Here is a 20,113-nt window from a genome sequence, read left to right on the forward strand (position 1 = left end):
GCAGTCATTATGAATCATTTATGACACTGTACACATTTTTTCGTATTATTTTTGCTGGAATTTTACTAGCCCTTTCTTAATGGCTAGTATTTGAATGCAGGGCTATTAGCACTTCCAGGCCTCTGGCATAGGGATAAAACAAGCCCTTTGCAAGCACATCATCCTTGAGCATTTTGATAGACAAGTTAAACATCACAGCTTTTACAGCTGCACATTGGAGAAAGCTTGGGAAAGAGGCAAAGCAGAGAAACTGATGTGAGCATGTTTACAGTGTTGTAAAATTTATTTTACCATCTTCAGAGCTACTAGGCTATTTATTTATTTAGGGGATAAAAGTAACATATAAAAAGCTTCCTATGAAGTTCATTCATCTCTTTCATTTTAATGATTATACACCATCATAGCAGTCTTTCACCTCAGTGCCATTCAGACATCAATAGATGAATGCTGGAGCCAGCATCTGCTGCACAGGCAATTTCTCTACTCACTGAAAGACTCCATCATGCCCTGCCTCACTTCTTGCAGGATTTCTTGCTTTAACTGAAATCCTAAAAGGTTTCTCTGTGACCTCTGAAGATTGCCCAAGTGCTATTCCATGGACACAGAGGGCAAGACACAATGAAACCTTACAGACACAGCACCTATAGCAACCTGGGCAGAGCACAAAGTTAATTTCTTGTTAGCCAGATTGGCTTGAAGTTCCTCTGTATTACTTGAAGTGTTGCAATTAAGTACTGCTCTAAGCTATGCTTAATTAGGCTGTAAGCAAATGCTCATTTGTAACTTGCATGCAGTGTAATGCAGAACTGAATGTTCACTGGAAGCAAAGGGAAATAACACTGAAGGTACATTTGCACAAATATAGCTGGCAGCCTCCTGATTTTCCACTTCTTATTAATATCCTAGAAAATACTAAAAAATGTGTTACATTGTACAAATGGTTAGAAATTGATAACCTTTATCCCTGGGACTGAATGTGGTGCTCTCACGACCCCCCCCCCAGCTGACAAGCACTTCACTTCCCTTGAACTGACAGCCTCTCTCTGCAGAAGATGAAAGACTCAGGATTTAGATTACCTTTCCCACCTGTGCAGGCAAAAAAAGAAAACCAACAACAACCCAATGCCAAAAAACAACCAAAACCCCCAACAGACTAGGATGCAAATCAGGGTGGGTAAGTATGCTCAAAGAAAATCAAAAAGCATAAACCAAAACTTTCATCAAAAACATTGACTGGATCCACATTCAGGAGTAAAGCTCAGTCTCACCACTGCTCATAAAAAAACCAAAAGAGGTTTACAAATATATTTAGGACCTTTTAAATACTAGAAATGGAATGACATTAGCTTCAAGTGCAGCGACAGCATTTTTCAGCAAAACATTATTTGAGTCTGCCTTTGAGAGCATGCTCATTTGACAAGGCTGTAACAAGAAGCAAGGCTCAGCCTCACTTGGATGAGCTTTACAAAGCTTTAACAAGCTAGTTTGTTAAAGAAAAAGGTTCAAAGGTCAGCCAAGAAAAAAAATACATAGAACAAACCAGCATATAACACAGAAAACCACACAGAGAATATAAAATAAAAGGTTTTACCTGCATGACTAGATGTTGCTATTCCTGCAACATCAGCTTTCTTTTCTTTGCCTTATGAAGTGGAGGGTGATCTTTATATATATATTTAATGCCTATTTCTTTTCAAGCTGTCCCATAAACCCATTATAAGGTGACAGTACTGCAAGCAATCTTTTCATTTTCTCCTATACACAATGATAGAGATGTGTGTGTGTATACATACTTCAAACATTTAAACATAACACTGCTCAAGAGTTTGTGACAACTCAGTAAAAAGCATTCATAAACTGAAGCACAACAGGTATTGTTCAATGCTAAAACTCTGTACCTGATACCTGATGCTTATCAAAGATCTCATCTATAGCTTGCTCAGCAGAACTGAGAACTTGGTGAACGAAAATTGCTGAAAACATTTGTAAAGCTATTTATAAACTCCAGAAACACTGCAGTCATCTTGCTTTTGGGTAGATTTTAGTAAGCAATAGGGAAAATAAGTGTAACCAGCACCAATGTGACAAGCAAGTTATTTCAAAGTAATTATCTACTCTTAAAGTTTGCAGGCAGGGACATGTTCACAAATGACTCACAAAAGCCTGAGGGTGACTTGTCTGTAAAATTAAATCCAGGTGTTTTACTACACAGACACTGTTATTTAGCTCAGAATGCTCTCATTAATGTTTTGTACCTCCTTTTTTTTCCAACAGTTTTTTTTTAAGCAGTGTTTGTTCCTTGTGAACAGCTTTTTCCTATTCTCATTACCTATTCTGGCAAGGATGGTGAGGAAAGAAAATTTTTAAAGGTGAACATAGAAAAGGAGAGGAGGAACACGAACAAGGTCAGCTCATGGGGAGGCAGCCAACCTTCCCTGGTGACTGCTGGGCACAGGCACCAGTCCCAGCACTCAGGAGCTGCTTCCTCTGCAGCACACACAGAGATAACATTCCTATGAAATGTCTGGGTGGACAATGCACACTGTAAACTTTGTGTGTGTGCAGGGTGAAGCAGTATCCTCATAGCCCATCTCTAAATAAACCCAAAAAACAGAGCAGTTCCTCACTCTGGCCAGATAAGAGATGTAGGCAGATGAAAGGGGCAGCTGAAAAGACCTGGGTGCTATTAAGTGGCACCTGTTTGGTAAAACACAGAAGCAGCTTTTAAAGGTCTCTCCCACTTTCATCCCCTTTTTCAATAAAAACTTAAGAGAACCATGTTTTCTTTGCTGTTAATGAAACCTCACTGGAAGTGAGTCTGCTGTGACAAAGCTACTTTATTCACATTCCCCAGAAACATCCCATGCTCTTGGGATGGGATCTTGGATCCAAACTTCCAGCTGACTGTCAATCCATTTTGTTTCAGAGTGCTATTCATTTCTCCCTCAGCCACACCAGAAAAACCCAAATAGTGCAGGCATGAAGCACAACAGTGGTATTTCCAATACTGTTGCTTCCCGAAATGTAGCAGGAGAAACCAGCTCCAGTAATCCCAGCAGCAGCAGTGTTTACCACTGGAGAGAACAAGCAATCCTAATGCCAGTGGAGAAGCATGAGATGCAGCTTCTATGGACAAATGATGGCTTGTCCTTTAGCAAGTCCAGATTAAACTCACTTTTATGTAAATTTAGTAAATGATGCTCAGATTACAGCCAGGCTGAAGCAAAGATTGAAGGTACTTACATTAATTCAACAAAATAATTTTTAGTACAGTAATTCTGCACTCCTATTAGGAGGAAGAATAATATAATAAGAATTTGATAGCAATAGGAGGCTATAAATCAAAAGCACAGAGAATTGAAACTCATCCAACAATGATTTAATTAACTTGCTATTAAATTCCAACTGATATTTCCCCCTGTTTAGGAAATGGAACAAAACTATATCTGCAAGCTCTGGCACAATGCAAGAACATCCTATTACCAAAACAATGAACTAACTCCAAGTTCCTTCTTCCCCACGCATCCACACACAAACACCACCTAAGAGAAGATGGACATTTTAAACAGATTTCCACTTTAATCAGGGGCACAGGTCACTGTCCAAGAAATTAAAAGAAGTCCAAAGAAGCCTTTTACCTGCTCTGAATGAACAGCATCCCTCCTCACACTTAAGCAACAACTGTGCTGATGGGTTGGAAAGGAACAAACTAAACACTGGCTTTGCCTGCCATCCCTAGAAGTAGATGCCAGCAAGCAAGCAAAAACTTGGGTGTTTTCCCAGTCCTGCTCTCCATACATCCCCAGCGTCCACCAGGGATCACCAGCAGCTCAGCTGCAGGTGCCAGCACAGCTCTGCAAGAGCTGCCACAGCTCACCTGGGGAAGGAGCTCGTGGTCAGATCACCTACCAGCTGCTGGCAACAAACTGGTGCCACGAGGTCACAGAGGATACACATTGACAGCAGAGGCTCTCAATTATGAGCTGGTGCTTTCTTTCACCTGCCCTCTAGCAGAGGTCCAAAAAGGCTTCTATCCAAAATGTCTAAAGTTGACCTGAACTCACAGCTCAAGTCCAGACAGCACAGATGTCACACAGACTCAGTGTGGCTGTTCCTGCCTTGCTGAATGACTCCTTAAAGGCTATCAGCACAAAGTTACCACATCTCTGATTTGTCTCAACCATTCATTTATGGTATAATTACGGTCACTCAATCTAGTTCTGGGTTTTTTTAATTCTCTACTTCACTTATGTTTACACCAAAACCCATTCCTTCCTGCCTCATTAGGCACAGAGAAAGTTAGAACTCCTCTCATGTTGTGCTTTCCCATTTTTCACTGCCTTCTCAGCCTGATAGCTCCTCAGTTCTGTCAATTCCTGATCAAAACATAGAACAGCAAAGTTATACTCTTACTGTACTGTTAATAAAATACAGCAAGAGGAATGTGCAACAAAATGTGCAAGTGCACACATAACTAAGATGCCCACAGAAAAATGTAGTATGGACACACTAATGCAGTCACTGGTGCAAATACCACAGACTGCTCAGTTTATTGCTGTGCAACAGCTTTTTAAAACAACTGCAAGTATTACTGAGTGGCTGGAGACCCACTGGGGTACCAGGACACGTGGAGCAAGGCAGGCTTGGGCCAGGTTGGTTCCATGCATTGGATGGACAGTGCATTCCCCACGGGTCCTGAGCACACAGCCCTCCTCCCAGCACACCCCCATGGCCAGAGCATCACTTCCAGGTAGGGAGCCAAAACGATCCTGGGAGCTGGGCCAGGTTTGTGTCACTGGAAACAAAAAAATTCCCAACAAATAACATAGTCTTGGGTTTGAGCACGAGATGCCCTTAATATTTCCAGTAATTCATGCTGGGACTGTAACTACTGTCCTGGCACTTTCCAAAAAGCAAGAACAAAGAGACTAATTTCTTTCTAACAGAAAGCTTCTTGCTGTAAGAGGCATGAGGAAGCAGAAACAGCAGCTTTGCCTCTGTGCTGATCCCAGTGCTCAGCAGCCCACGTGCAGGGCTCCAGCTGGAGAGCCTGCAGACCCGCCTGGAGACCAGCACCAACAGCACCAAGGGCTGCTGGCCTTTAGCTTAGCCCAGAAAGCTTCTTAGACCTCAGATATTCATCATTCCCTTCCTCAGAATGAGTAAATGCGACTTTCAGCATGATGAAACTGATCATGCTGTGAACTCATCTCCATCCTGATTTCAGGACAACATGTTTCCATGAGGGAGGAGATAAGATGACAAGTAATGCAACATCTTTGCTTCCCTGCCAATCAAATTTAACTCTGTTAAAACTTTGGGAATGTGTTATTTCTCCAAACCAGAGAAGGGCACCCAAAGGCTGCATGTTTCATGCAGTTAGATCACAGCCCTGCAGCAGAGGCCTTCTCTTTCCCTACTTTATTCCCAAATACAATTGCAACTACCTTTAAAAAAAGCATCTGAGTTAAACATGCTGTAGAGCAATTTATGTATGATTTATTTACTTAGTGTAAGAGACTTGTTTCAAAGAAAGATTTGAGAGAAACAACTTGATGTGTCATGGCAGATACTCCTGAAAACCCATGTTTTAAAGCAGGGCCAAAGGGAATGCCCAGACTTAGACCTAAGGAAATGACCAGATTATATCCAGCTATAGATTTGGCCTGTTTAGAGAAAGTAATGCCCTGCTGACACACTTAGATGTCAGTATTTATTTTCAGAATGTCTTGTTGCAAAAGATTGTTCCACTGAAGGATCAAGTACAAAATTTGCTGTGATATACACAAAATCCAACTTAGTACATAATGCCTGCATTATACACAAGTTCATATTTTTATACAGCTTCTCTTTAGAAAATCAACATCCACATCTTCAAAAGAGCCAATATAAAAGTTTTATGGGAAGAAAAATGAAAAAATGTGCATCATAACATGTAATTAGAACAATAAAAACTAAGACGTCTGTTTACACAAGCTCCCTTGAAGAGTAACTAAATCTGGAAAAAAGAATGACATTAATTCATACCCATTTGTGAATTTAATTTGCTAGAAAAGAGTAAATAATTTGGGTACATCAAACTGCTTTTTGGAAGTTTGCCTGGGCTGTATAGAGGGGGGATGTGAGAAATTTGCCCTATTTTTACAGTTGAAAGCTTCATTGACTCACACAAGATACTTAAGCCTAATATCCTGTGGCATTGCAGTGACCTACATGTAATTATTGCATGCTTTTTCCAAAATATTTGTACACAACCAGAAATTATAACCTAAGTTACCAACTAGCTCTTCATTTATCCAGCAACACAAAGATGGACTTCAATTGGCAGTAAGGTAGCTGTCTAATGTTTTTAGCAATCTTTTGGACAAATGTTTGGTCTTGGTTTGGTGCAATTTTCTGGTTTCCATTTTTCTTAGACAAACTTATTTACCCTGTTAAGCAAACAATGGTTTAAAAATTTTCAGCTGTCCCTTCTCCTGGCATGCAACCACTTCCCCCACTTCAGACATGGGGTGATCTTGTGTTTGTGGGTGTGCATGAGCCTTACATACAAAGATGTGGGGAAAAGGGAGAGAAAAATTATCAAGTGGTCTTGCAATGCCCCTGGTGTCACCCAGAGCATGTCCTTCCTGCTCCTGCCTTTTCTTGCCCTTCCCATGCATGGCAAGTGGGAGTGCTCTCAGAGGTCTGCTGGAATTTTGGGCTCTGTGGTGATGGGCAGATGGGTGATACTTAGAGGACAAAATCAGGCACAGATGAAGAGGGGAATGCTTGGGCATGCACTGATCAGGGAGCTCCTCTCCTGCCAGCCTCCTGTCCAAGCTCACAGACAATGCTGCTCTCAACTCAGGGACTTAGCAGCTCTTTATCAGCTACCACTTGAAGGATCAGGCTTTCTCCAAGCACATGACACCTGCACTGTCTCACTCACCACACCAGAAACTGAAGTAGCTACTGACTCAGCAGCACAACAGGTTGGTACTTCCCATCCAGGTGCTCACCAGCTGGTTGGCTACGTCACTAAAACTTCAGCTGTGCCATTTTTTATAGACCCATGTGCTGTTCACTATCAACAACCCAACTTTTAACGTTTTTCACTGTAAAACTAAGCTCAAAGTGGGCTTTTTCCACCTGCAGACCTGAAATAAAGGATCATACTGCTGAACTCCAAAGAGGCATGTATCTCTTTAATGGAAATAATTTCTGAATGTCTATCACCAGGTTTTTTAGGTCACACAACCCTATTAGCACACGTTGCCATTGTGGATGTTGTTCAGTGCAGGACAGCCTTTGAAATGTAACCTGAAAGTTCACTGCTATTTCTCTTCTAAGTCTTTTACTTCTAAATTATGTGCCAGTTTTTCAACCTTTGTGTGCTCAGAAAAAAATTATCCACAAGATTAAGTTCTTTTTCTAAAGCAAAGAAGATTATCTAGAATTAAAAAAAGCACCCTCTAAAAACCAAATCTGAAATGATTTCAATAAGCCCAACACGCCAGTTTTACCTCCCAGATTGCTTCTCCCATTAAATGACCATTCCATTTGCCTACAGGTGTGGTTAGTTTTGTGCTGCTACTGAAGACTTGTTATTTCCCACTGTTGTCTGTCTTCTGGGGGCAGCTGCAGTACACTGCTGCAGCCATCAGCTTTAAAAGCAGTATTCAGTGCCTGACTGGCAGCAGAGTGAGAGGTGGCATACTGCTTCCTGCTGTGGTGAAATCAGTACCATTACCCAACAGATCTTGTAAAAATATTCTCAAAAAAACGAAATTATTGCACTTTTTTGAGCACCATAAAGAAAATGCTTTGTCACCATGAGAAGACAGAAAAAAGAACCTAGCACAAAAAAGTAAGAAAGGCTTATTACAGCTATTTTTGACTGCTCTACTGTTTTTATCTTTCTTTGCTGAGCCAAGAGTAGGAAACAAATGCAGAGCAGTGCATAAAGCAATGCTGTGAACTGCTTGTTAAAAAAAGCAGTGGCAACTACATGAAAAAAATAAGGAAGAGACTCAGAATCAGTAAGAAACTTGTATGTCAGGCTCCAGCTACAGAATAAAATTGACAGAATAAAATATGAGAAGACACAATATCAATTTTTTCAGCCAAAAATGTAATTCAAGCTTTATGACCTGAAAGCTTCTTTACTCACTCTTTCATTCACACATGCATCCTTTTCCTATAGGGAACAATATACTGTGAAAAAGTATAACTTTTAGTAAAACTTGAATAGAGCTGGCATTTCTTTATGCCTAAGGCTTGGTAATATGACATGAGACTCTTCTATGTTTAACAAGACTGGATCTTTAAATTCCTCTTGCATAACCCCTACTAGATTTTATCATTGCAGAGTTGTATTTTACAATTATTAAATAACAGTGAGCTGTTCCAGGAGGAACAATACTAACATTTCCTTTGTGAGGAAGTCCTCAGACCCTCCAGCTTCCCACTGCTGTGTGTGCCACGTGTGATGCCCTGTGTGATCAGAGCTGCAGCACTGCTGGCTGGAACTGCTATTGGCTTATTTACCTGCAAATGCTCAAGAAGCATCAAAGGAATCCACTAGCACCTCACGCATCCCATGTAAACAGAATGGCTCATTCTCATCTCCAATTTTAATCTGTGTTCATAATTTGTAAGCAGAGAACCTGAATTAAGCATCTTGATGTTTTACCTTGGTTAGCATTTAACATTATATTTATATTTTTCTTAAAGCACAACTTATTTTCCCTAACTGCCATGTACTAAAACTTGCTATTGCATTCCTTTAACTAAGCTCATCACTTGTTTTATTAATCAGTAGTTTGTATTGTATTGATGGACATCTATCTCAGCCAAAGCCTGTCCTAAAATAATTTACTCAAATTCCCAAAGTACACATTTTTTTAAGGTGTTGAAGTTGGAAAGATGTATAACATTTCTTAAGTTACTAATTTCTTTTTACTCATGATGTTTAGCAGACTCCCGTGAAGGGAACTAAAAATTATGAGGAGGCTGAACAGAGAGATTATTTTGTTATCCAATGATATTTCCATGTTTAAAATTGAGGTAGTTTTCTTCCTTCATGAAGAAACTAAACCTACTGTCTTTTACCATTCATACTTTAAAAATAGAAGGGTTTTTTCCAGTTTTGTTTCTCTGACTCTTCATTAAAGAGAGCAAAATACTTTGATAGAGAGAAAAAGAACACTTTGCTATTCTTCCCTCATCCAGAGCCAGTGTTTCTCAACTGCTTCCAATGAGTTGAAAGGCTGAAATGATGTATTTACATCTACAAAAGAAACCATTATTGCGCAACAAGCTTTACCTCCTCAGCTTGTACCTTAAAAGGTTTTACCACTATAATGGATTGTCTTTGATTAAAAAATTCAGAAGAAAGCCTATCTATACAATATAAATTATTTCATTTTAGGCTTTCAAAACATTTGTCAAAAATTTTGATTTTAAAGTAAGGTAGAATAATCTTTAAAAAAATTTAAGGTAAAACTTGTGAAAAGAAAAGATCTTCTATTCTGCCTTTATAGCCATCTTCTCACATACATTAAAAGACTGGTTATTTTTATATTTATCTGCTGTTAAACCACTAGTTTCTAAATTTGATCAAAAACTGACTCACAGATCATTTAGGGTTCCTTAAGGTTTTACAGAGCCAAGTTTAGGGTGGCTTGGATAATTTTAGTAAAACATAGAGCTAAAAGGCAAAGAAACCCTGAACCAGGAGGATATTTGGAGAGGTAAACACAGGTTCATCAGAAACTAAAGTTTATTTCAGAAAAACAGCTCTGCTGCTGTCCTGCTGGCAAGTGCCAGGAGGCAGAATTGCCGCTGGTTTTATCTCCCCAGAGTCACATCAACTCTGCCTTGGCACAACAGCTTAGCCAGTACCTGGGTCTCTGACAGGGCCTTGTGTTAAATTCCCAATGGGATGGCTCAATTTCTTCCCAGGGCATGATTTGGTTACCTGTCTGTCTTGTATGGGTAAGAAATACAGTAAAACCAGTGGAGGTGCACTCAGGTGTCTCTCAGGAAAGGAGGCAGCTGTTAATGGCACTGTAACACAACACAGAACACACAAGGGCACACATCTGGGTCCTCTGCTTGTAGCTGTACCCAAGCCCTTTATCCCTCAGAAAGCATGTAGGAGCTAATTACAAACTAATTGAGCAGTGGCACAGAATTTCTCCATGTTTTTGGGTACTCAAGAACAGAATTGTTGTAAGCCAGTAGTCAGAGTAGCCCATTTTTTAATTCCCATGCAGGTCTGCACAGTTTACAAAATAAAGGTTTAGTCTTCAAGTGTGTTTGAGGAATGATACAAAACAAGTTAATTTTTTCTTATAGAGTGGAGTAGGACGGAGAAGAAAAACTTCTGTGTCACTGAGGTTACTGCTCTGGACCACACGAGAACTCAGTCTGGGTTGTCTTAACTGCCAAGAACCCAGAAAGTTACTCCACCAGCTTTCCACAGGACAACCTTCCCCTTAAATCCCATTACAATGAGCTCTGCCTAGTTCACAAGCTCTAAGAACATCTTTGCTTTTTGAGCAGCTTCATGAAAAACAAATAAAACTCCATCATGTCTTTAAAGAATTCAGCTTTTCAGTGTTTTTGTGACACCTAGAATATGCAGTATAAAAGGCACAGATCCTCATCCAACTCTAAGATAATTCACTTGACTTCAGAATTAGTAAATCTTTAGGCTGAATAACAGAATCTGAAGGATATTAAGCATTACTGCTCCATTCACAACATGCATTTATCTGAAAGAGGCTTACTTAATTTTTACACATCTTTCTTACAAACCTTCTAAAAAATGTCTGAAGCCCTTTTTGAAGATACTCTCTCGGCCAGTGCTGCCCTACTCACAGACAAAGTGCACAAGAGTTTTTACTTATCTGGAAGCTTTCTTTCTGCCTTCAAAATGAAGTAGTCCACTGCTGGTTTGCACACGAGTGGATGACCCAAGGTTTCATCCCATACTCACATGCTTACTAGCAGGTTGACTCTGAGGTAAAGATCCAGGGGCCAGCACTGGAGAGCTTGCAGGGCTACAAAGTTCTGGGAAGGGGTTTGGGATGGCCGGCAAAGATGATGTTCGGAATTGCTGTTCCTCTTCTTGAAGACGCCTGTAAACACAGAAGCACTACACATTAAAAGGAGCAAAATGGCACCACTAGACCTGGCTCTCCTGCCCCAGGGTTTGTGATAATGACCCTAAAAACAAGGAATCAAACCCATTCTTTTTCTAGGTAACTACTATACAGTTACAGCAACTCCTAGTGCAAAGTAGGTAATTGCATGTAAAAAATGACCAGTCAGGCATCCATGCTTGCTTTGTTGCTCATAATTTGATTACTTGGGTGAGTAACTGAGGTAACTGTGCAAATAAAATAAACAAAAATATCTATCTGTATTCACTGTTGTAAGCAGTAGATTACAAGCTTAAGCTGTGTGTGTCAGAAAGTCAGTAAAGCTCTTCCAAAGCAATGTGAAAGAGGAGAAAACAATGGCAGTCAGTCAGAGCCAAATTCCAAGTGGATTTGAAAACAAACTACCCTACTGTAGAGTTCTCTAAGCTGCGACTTAAACCAATATTGTCATCTCATTATAATACCAGATTCTATCTCCAAGCAACTTGGCATTTCCTGAGAAATGAAAAGGCAAAGACATGGCTTTAGCAATAAGCAATTAGCTGGAATTGTATCCTCCCTCCCAGACAAGTTTGCATCCCCCAAAGTACGCCTCATGAGTCTGCATGTAACAGAGTTTCAGGTTCCAGTTTATTGTAGAGCTGCAGTGCCCACACCAACAAAAGAAAAACTAAAACCTAAAAGGAAAAACTAAAAAGCCTAAAAACGAAAAGAAAAACTAAACCAGAAAAGCTGTAAGACGTATTCGTGACTACACAAATGGCTTTTGGTTTCCCTGCTGCCAGGGTATCACCACTGAAGATGCATTAGCTGACTGCAGCACGCTGCCCTTCAATGCCTAAGCAGAAGGCACCATCTAGTGGCAATCATGAAAGTTTCCAAATCAACTAACTACTGGATTTGAAAGGCAAATCATTAAAAACTCAGTTTGCTCTCATTTTTCTGCATGCCTTCAGCAAGCAAAGCCTTCTCAACAGAGCTGCCTGGGAGACAACTGCTGAGTTTGCCCACGGCAGCATGTCCCACTCTGGGTACTCTCATTTGTATTTGCCTATACCTGGGGGATGGCAAAATATAACTGCTGCGAAACCTGCTCCACAGGTAACTTTGTCCTGCAATTTAGTTGCCTTGGTATTCCATGAATGAGTATTACAGATCTGGGGGGTTGCAATTAACAGCAGTTCTAACCATAACTATGAACTATGCCAACAACTACTTGACCTGCTTCATGTATTTAATTTTTTTTGAGCTCCCCATGTGTGCAGTCCTCTACAGCACAGGGTGAAAGGACAGGGTAAGATTTCTTCAGACCAGTTCACATGTCATATCTGTGCAACAGGGCGCTGTACTGCAAGTTTTTGACTGACCTCCACTGTAAGAAGTGGAACCAATACAATTAGAAAGGTGTGGTTTCCTGAAGCTGGGAGTTCTCTGGGCTGTGCTGTGGCTCTACCGCTGCCAGTGGAGCATTTACTTCATAACTGATACACACATAAACCTGTGCTCCTAGGACACCACAGTCAAATCACTCTGTTCTGGTGGCAAACAAGATGGATCCAGATAACCCTGAATAGAAGCTGCACCATCACCTTCTTTGATGATGATAAACACAGGATGTTCTAGTGTGCATAGATTTCAAAAAGGCAGAGTGTTCTATAAAAAGAGTTGCTAAGTTTTTAAACACCAAAAATAATTTAAGTGATTTGACTGAGATATTTACAAATTATCAACAGCTATAGGACTCCAGAGAGTACATTTTCCAGTACAGCCCCATTCAAGGTTAACTGTGAAAATACCTGTAGAACTGATGGCATCATTAGCTGACCTAGCTGCACTGCATATCCATTCAAATAGAAAAGTTGCCTGTCTTACATATACCATTCCCATAAGCAATAGATCACTGTTAAGGGTTAGAAGCCACCCCTTCTACACATGGTATTTTTCTTTTATTATACTATTACTTTTCACTTCTTTCAAAGAACAAACTGCTAACTAGCAGGAAAGAAATTAGTTTACCTACTCATGCTGACAGAAGTTCCCTTCCTCCTGCTGCCTAAAAAGATTTTAAGAACCTGTACATCACCTATATACTCTCTCCCATCACCATCAAGAGTTTTCCTCTTGAAGCCTGAATTCCAGTCCTCAACTTTACAACAGGGGGACACAACTTTAATACTTTTTTTTGGTAATGACTTACACAGTGCACTGAAGTGAGTGAGCTGAAAGTGCTCTGGGAAGAACAGATACCTAACTAAGAAATTCTTTTTTTTTTTTTTTGTTTGTTGGTCTTAAACCACTGGGGAAACCTCCACAAAGAGAGAGGAACTTGCTGTGTATCAAAAGTAGTTAAGCATACCTTCATCTGTCTACATGATCTCTTATGTTTAATAAAACCTATAGGCTGTCAGTGGACACCAGACTTGAGAGCACTGGCTTTAACAGTTTGGAAAAAAATCCAAATATGGATATAGCTTCTGCCAACTGGTACCAATGACATACTTCTACAAATCAGCTGCGGAAACATCAAACCTTGACTAAAAGAAGGGTGATAATATGTGGAAACATTATGTCCTACACTTTTCTATGCAGAAGTCCAGTCTAATGCCAAATTCCTTACCAAAGTGGATCTCCTCTTTTAAAATACAGCTCTTTTGAAGCCGGTTCACGGCCCCTTAGGGAACAGGAGGCGAGCGCCTTGTCCCTACCTGACGGCCATGATGCGCACGGGCTGGGAGCGCTGCACCCGCTGCCGCGGGGACGTGGGCTGCAGGGCGCCGGGCGCCGGGGACGGCAGCTGGCTGCGGCTCAGCTGCCCGTTCTGCAGCAGCGGAGCCGTCTCCGACTGCATGCTGCACGTGGAGTATAAGCTTTCAAACGAGGAGTTCATGTCGTTCACCAAAGCTTCCAGGTCCACATCATCATCTGAAAGACAAAACGCAGTGTAACACATCTGGAAGTCCCAGGCAAAGAAAATGTGGCAAGAGCAAAGACTAAGTTTCAGTAAAATTGTAACATAATTTTTTAACTACATTTTCACAGCGCAAATTATTATTGCAGATATAATGTATTTCTCTTAGAGTATAAAACCACAAGAAGTAAGAGCCAGCAATGGAGATTTGTTTTGTCTTCCATGGAGAAAAGCTATGGACACAGAATAAATATTACAGTATTTACTCTCTCTCTCTCTCTCTCTATATGTATGTGTGTGTGTGTATCACACAAGAATTTAGTGGGATTTTTAATAACGACAATGCTAATGTGAAGCACCACTTCACTTACTGATAAACTGCCATATATTTCCAAAGCAGATCACTTACAAATACCTCAGTTTGGCTTGGCAAAGTATCAAGTTTAGATTGTCCAACACTTGTCCAAATACTTTGAAAGACTGAATAATTTAGAAGGAAAAAAAATTAAGACAGTGCTGCAGGACATCACTATACAAGTGATTATTACATCTCGTTAAAAATCCTACTGTATTTTTTTGACATGGTATTTTGAAGGGCAGTCCAGCAACTTTCATATAGAAAGATCTATCTGTATCCCTGCTCTTGCAGTGTGATAGATAGACTTCTACCTTAAAGAGTACAAAGTAAATCAACCAAGGATGTGGTGTGGCTGGCTGGAGGAACATCAGTCCCTAAAAAGGGCACCAACCTTTCCATATTCACCACCTTACCTCACTGTAAATAAGTAACTTGTGCTGAATCATTCCTCCTTAACGATCATAATTACTCTGCAAGACAAGAGAACTCTGCAAGCCCTTTGCACTAACCACTCTCTGAACTCCTCTTGCAGAGCGCTGTAATTACTCCCTAGCCACAAGTTACATCACTCCCTATCAGGAGTTCAGCAGGCTGACGAACACACACATCGATATCTGCTTCTGGTTACAGCACAGCCACTGCCTGAACAGCTACTCCTGACCCAACAGAGCTCTGTGCAGCCAAAAATGTGCCCTTATTTTCCAGCTGTATCAACTGGCCTGGCAAAACATACCATTGCTGCCAGCAAACTTTCTGTCTCACAAAACTCTTCCTGACAGGGATGGAAAGTAGAGACAAGCGATGGAGCGGGCAAACACACACTGCTTTGCCCCTTAAACACAAATATCCATTCTTTTGCCATGTTTTATAGGTAAATGAACCATCAGAAGCAACTTGCAACCAGCTGCACTATTTTCTTTTAGGTACCATAAATGATTTTGTACAAATATCACATTTCTTGAGGATATAATGTAAAACAGGCATCACTCAATTTCTGTCCACCAACAACATGCCCTGATAACCATAATGAGATCTGAACATGGCATTTACATGGCAATTGTATTGGGATGCTGATGACCTCCATTCTCAGTGTTGGGTGAACAAAAGACCTGCTCAGAATTAAACAGGTTTCTGGTCATGCCCCAGCACCTGAGCTCTATTTAGTGACCTGAAACACCAAGTTTCTCACTGCAAGTCAATAGGCTCTTTACTATAAAGTAACAGACTTAGAATGTACTGAAGAGGATTTCAAGGTTTACACATGTCAAAAAGAAAACCAAACCACTGAAAGGGAAAAAACCACCACACCACCCCACAAACAGATTTCTTCCTTTTAATTCTTTATGGTAATTTCCCTCAATTTTTGTATTTAACAGCCACTACACTACTACTAAGACTCACCTTCACTAGGTTACACCATCTTCTCTGTATGTCAGCTAGCCGATGCATTTTCAACAACCTAAGCTTTGCTTTTCTTGGACAAAGTCTACAATAATTTTCCTGCTATTTTTAGTGATCTTGAGACAGAGCTGCAACTTAAATTTCATTCCATCCTCCAGATTCTTATTCTATTTGGAGAGGACATATCAAAAACACTTCTTGAGCAATCACAAGGGAACCACAGAAGTAGGAGTATAAAGAGGGAGAGGCCGAATTACAAGGCTTTTAAATTTTATCATTCATCTAAAGTACCGAGCTGCAGGGTGTCAGATGGCTGTCAAGTAAAAGCTTAGGGCTTGGATGCAGGAGATATAAAAGACAGACCCTGACCACAGAGTCAGGGAGTAAATGACAGCAACTAACAGCAATTGTTTAGCATGGTGAAAAGCAGAAAGGGAAGAAAGTCGAGGCATACATTCATTCAGTGGAAGTCCATATGGCGTGGTCCCTGAGGGTGCTAATTTATTAACAATTTAGACAAAGCTATTAGCGTGCAAGATCATTAAGTTTTCAGGTGGGAGGAATGATTAAGAGTCATCTCAAGCTATCCCTGAATAAGAAAACAGTTGCAAAGGTGTCCTATGTAGCCTAATATGCATAAAATGAGGTACTTCATGCAAAACACTAAGCAAAGCAAGTATACATAGTTTAAAGCATTGAATTACCATTAGCAGGCATTTAAGAATATCAATTACACACCTAAATTCAATTTCTAACAGGACAGACACTGACAAGGCGCATATAGAGTTCTCCTAATAAAATGCTGCACTGAATTCCAGAATCTGGTTTCACTTCTCTGTCAGCTCCTTTTCTCTGTGGGTGCAGCACTGTTCATAATAGCCCTCAGTCTTGCTATAAAACTTTTGCGGGAGCAAAAGATCCTTAAGATCCTTAAGCTTGTTGAAGACAAAGCCTGCAATCTTGAATATCATACAGTTTCATCTCTATACAACGGCATTTACTACTAAATACCATTATGTTTTGGAGATTTCAGCATGATGCAATAGGAAACCTCACTGCTGCAGCCTACACCTCAGAAGTGCCAGCAGATGTCTCAGCCTGCCAAGTAATCCAGGATGTTACTGTGATGGCTCTCCACAGAGTTTAACTTAACAAAAATCAAATAAGCCCTCCACAGGATTTCTAACTGTTTCAACCATATGCAGGCATACAGTTCAGAAGGGTATTTCATATACAGCACAATCCTTCAAAGTATCTCTCTACCAACCAGTGAGATCCCGCCTCCATCAAGACAACCCTATGCAGAAAAAAAATTGACAAAACTGACTTTGAGAAGGCTTGCTAGTTAACAGCAAAATTTGCAAATTATTGGACTTTGATCTAGCACAGCACCATGCTGGTCCTCCAAGCATGCACATACAGATTTTGTGACTGACCTGGAAAAATCCAGCAGGCAGAGTTACAGGTTGCTGAGGAGCTTCCAGCTCCCCAAATATCTTGCATATATGCACTTCCAGGGATACAAAAATGATATTTCCCCTAATCTGTATTGAACTCTGACATAAAATCAAGGAGTAGGAAAGTGGATATTCAAAGTCTATTCTTCCATTTCAGGTGAGAAGCACAGAAGCACTTACCACCTCCTTGCACAAACATACAAACAGCCCTTTGCTTTTGACTGTCATTTTTAAATGAGGACACTTGCAAAACCTAGGTCTGACACACTTCTGGTGGTGGACAGGGTACTGGCAGCTTTGTAGACTCTTCTGTGAACAATGTTCTTTCCCAAACTAGAACCAAAGTGCACACACTGGCAGCAGCTGTCTGAACTTCCTTTTGTTTCTTTGCCCAAAATTTGTTAAACTTTGACTTTGTTCAGAAACCAGCTCCACTGGATGTTGCAAGTAATATTTTTGGTAAAGTAAATCATTATTTCAATTACAAGAAAAGATTTAAAAGTTCCATTCAAGGAAAGAGGAAAACTTTGTTACAAAAGCTCTACTAAGCTAGTTAAGCTAGCTAGGTAGGTAAGCTGTCGTGCTCCATTTAAAAAAAAAAGCACCTTGAATACATTTTTAATGTTTTCAAGCATAATACAGGAGGGATGATAACCCCTAAATTAAGCCTGAACAAACTTTAATCTGTACTTAACCATGTCCCACTTGCCTTTCTGCTTCTAGCCCTTCTCTATCCCCTAGATTCTCATTTATTTACTTATTTTGGTAGTTGTTGGCCTTGACATGTTAAGCTCAGCTAACAAGACTAAGCAGGATCCCACTTATTCTGAAGCGACACAAAGCTGAAATGATCCTGCTCATCTTCAGCTGTGCCAGCTTCCTGAAGAAAGCAGGTATTTTCACGGCTGTCAGGGGGCTCACTGCATCACAGAAATTCTATTTACCGAAAAAGAGATAAAAATGTTGGACTACAGACCAGGATGCATTTAATGTCTCTAAATGAACGTACAGCAAACATCCTTCCCTTTCACATATGGTCCACAATTCATAGGGAACACTTTGAAAAACATCACAGGACCTAAATTAATTGTGATTTAAGAGGTTTGTAAAAACATTTTATCTAAAAAAATAAATAATTTCCTTCTTGTTTGCTCATTTTTAAAATTTAATCATCCAGCATTATCTCTTGTATCAGTTCCCAGAGATAAATGATGCAAGAGCTACTAGGAATTCAGGAGAAGATTTATAAAAATACTATAGCACTTTCTGTCGCCATGGAATTAAGTCTGACACTACAGGAAACCTAACAGTACATCTATAAACAAGTGTTTGATACACATAGGCAGCTGTTGATTGATCACCTATTCCTATCTGATAACCTAGCATCAGCAAAATGAGTTTCAGAGCAGCACATTCAGGAGCCATCTTGACAAAACAAAAAAAGCTATGATATACCTAATGTAGGATTTCACTGAAGTTAGCTGAGTAGAGCATGGCATCCAAGTTGTGAGCAGCCCCTCCAGCACATATGAATTAATCCTCAAGGAGACAGATGGAAACAGTGAAAGAAAAGGAACACACAGTTGCCTACAGCCTACCATCCTGCATTGATGATGCAGTGACACACTATGTAAATCACAGGTGATACAGGGAAAATACATTTATAGTAAAATGAACAGAAGAATTGTATCAGAGCTTGAAAAGGGAAAAAAAAGGAGACATAAAAAGTACTTGTGGTATCTATCTCAAGATCCTGTTTCAAATCCTCTGAAACCACATGTAAGTTCTTCTGATTTATACTGGTGATGCAATTAAGTTTTGCAAGGGTTTTGGCACTGTGTAAATCTCATGTTTTAGGATCAAAAATGCAGGTAAGGATTACCACAGTGAGATGTGTATACAAACTCTTTTCTCAGACTGCCCTTCATATTAAGGGCACCCCTTGCACAAGAGCACTGCAGCATGCCCCTCCAGCACTGTGTCCAAATGCCATTTTAGAAAGACTTTTCAGAAATCTCCATCACTACAATTTTTTGAAAGTGTACTATTACTGACAACACACAGTTGTTATGATGCAAAGAGAAGTCCATTCTAGGTAACACTCCTACTCCTCTATTACTTTCTCCCTCTGACCATGTTACTACACTCACTATGTTTACACAGATGTCTCATATCCCTCCATACTCTGGTTTCAGGTTCCACTAATGCCACAGGCACCAGTTGATCTGTAATTTTCAAACAATTGGTATCCACAGCCCCCTATGGATGCATGTATTTAGTACTTGGCAGCTTCTACACCTCTGAGAGATGCGTGCAACAGAAGGTGGATGATAATAAGCAGATCTCTTACAAATTTTTAAAAATCCCACAGTGCCCTCTACAGTGATGCTACAGCTGAATGACACCCTCTGTTCCCAGTATCAGGCTCCAATTCTATGCAATCTCTCCCCTCCTGATTTCTTGAAAGCTCCATATGGATGGGAAGTTTAGCACAAGAAACAAAAAGACAATATAAAAAAACATTTGCAAACCCTATGCTTTCACAGTGTTCTCCAGATCAGAGAACGCTGTCAGACAGAATTACAAAAATATCAAGACTGCCTCAATTGAACATTAGAAGCTCACAGGGTTTTTTTGTTCATTTAAAGTGAAAGAAGACACAATTTTTTGTCCTAGAGGCATCACTCACCTCAGAGTAGCCACAGCCTGAATTAAAAATTACAAGCCTGAACCCCAAACCTTTATATGCCTTGTAAGTCTCCTTATGAGCCTCTGCACTCCTTTCCTTTATTGCATTTTAACATTCTTCAACTTAAGTGAAATCCTTTATTTTGTACTG

The 20,113-nt window shown here is 40.2% G+C and overlaps 1 protein-coding gene across 2 annotated transcripts in view; it reads right to left on the reverse strand.

Moving 5' to 3' along the window:
- Positions 1–20,113, reverse strand: part of GRB10 (growth factor receptor bound protein 10) — a 144,940-nt gene that overhangs the window by 42,207 nt on the left and 82,620 nt on the right. For both annotated transcript variants that reach the window (XM_059468418.1, XM_059468427.1), the window contains 2 exons: positions 13,856–14,072; positions 10,985–11,126 (listed from right to left, as the gene is read on the reverse strand). In XM_059468418.1, coding sequence (XP_059324401.1) covers positions 10,985–11,126; positions 13,856–14,072 — 359 coding nt within the window. The remainder of the gene's footprint in view (positions 1–10,984; positions 11,127–13,855; positions 14,073–20,113) is intronic.

The sequence above is a fragment of the Ammospiza nelsoni genome, chromosome 1 (genome assembly GCF_027579445.1).
Source record: "Ammospiza nelsoni isolate bAmmNel1 chromosome 1, bAmmNel1.pri, whole genome shotgun sequence".
Classification (NCBI taxonomy): Eukaryota; Metazoa; Chordata; class Aves; order Passeriformes; family Passerellidae; genus Ammospiza; species Ammospiza nelsoni.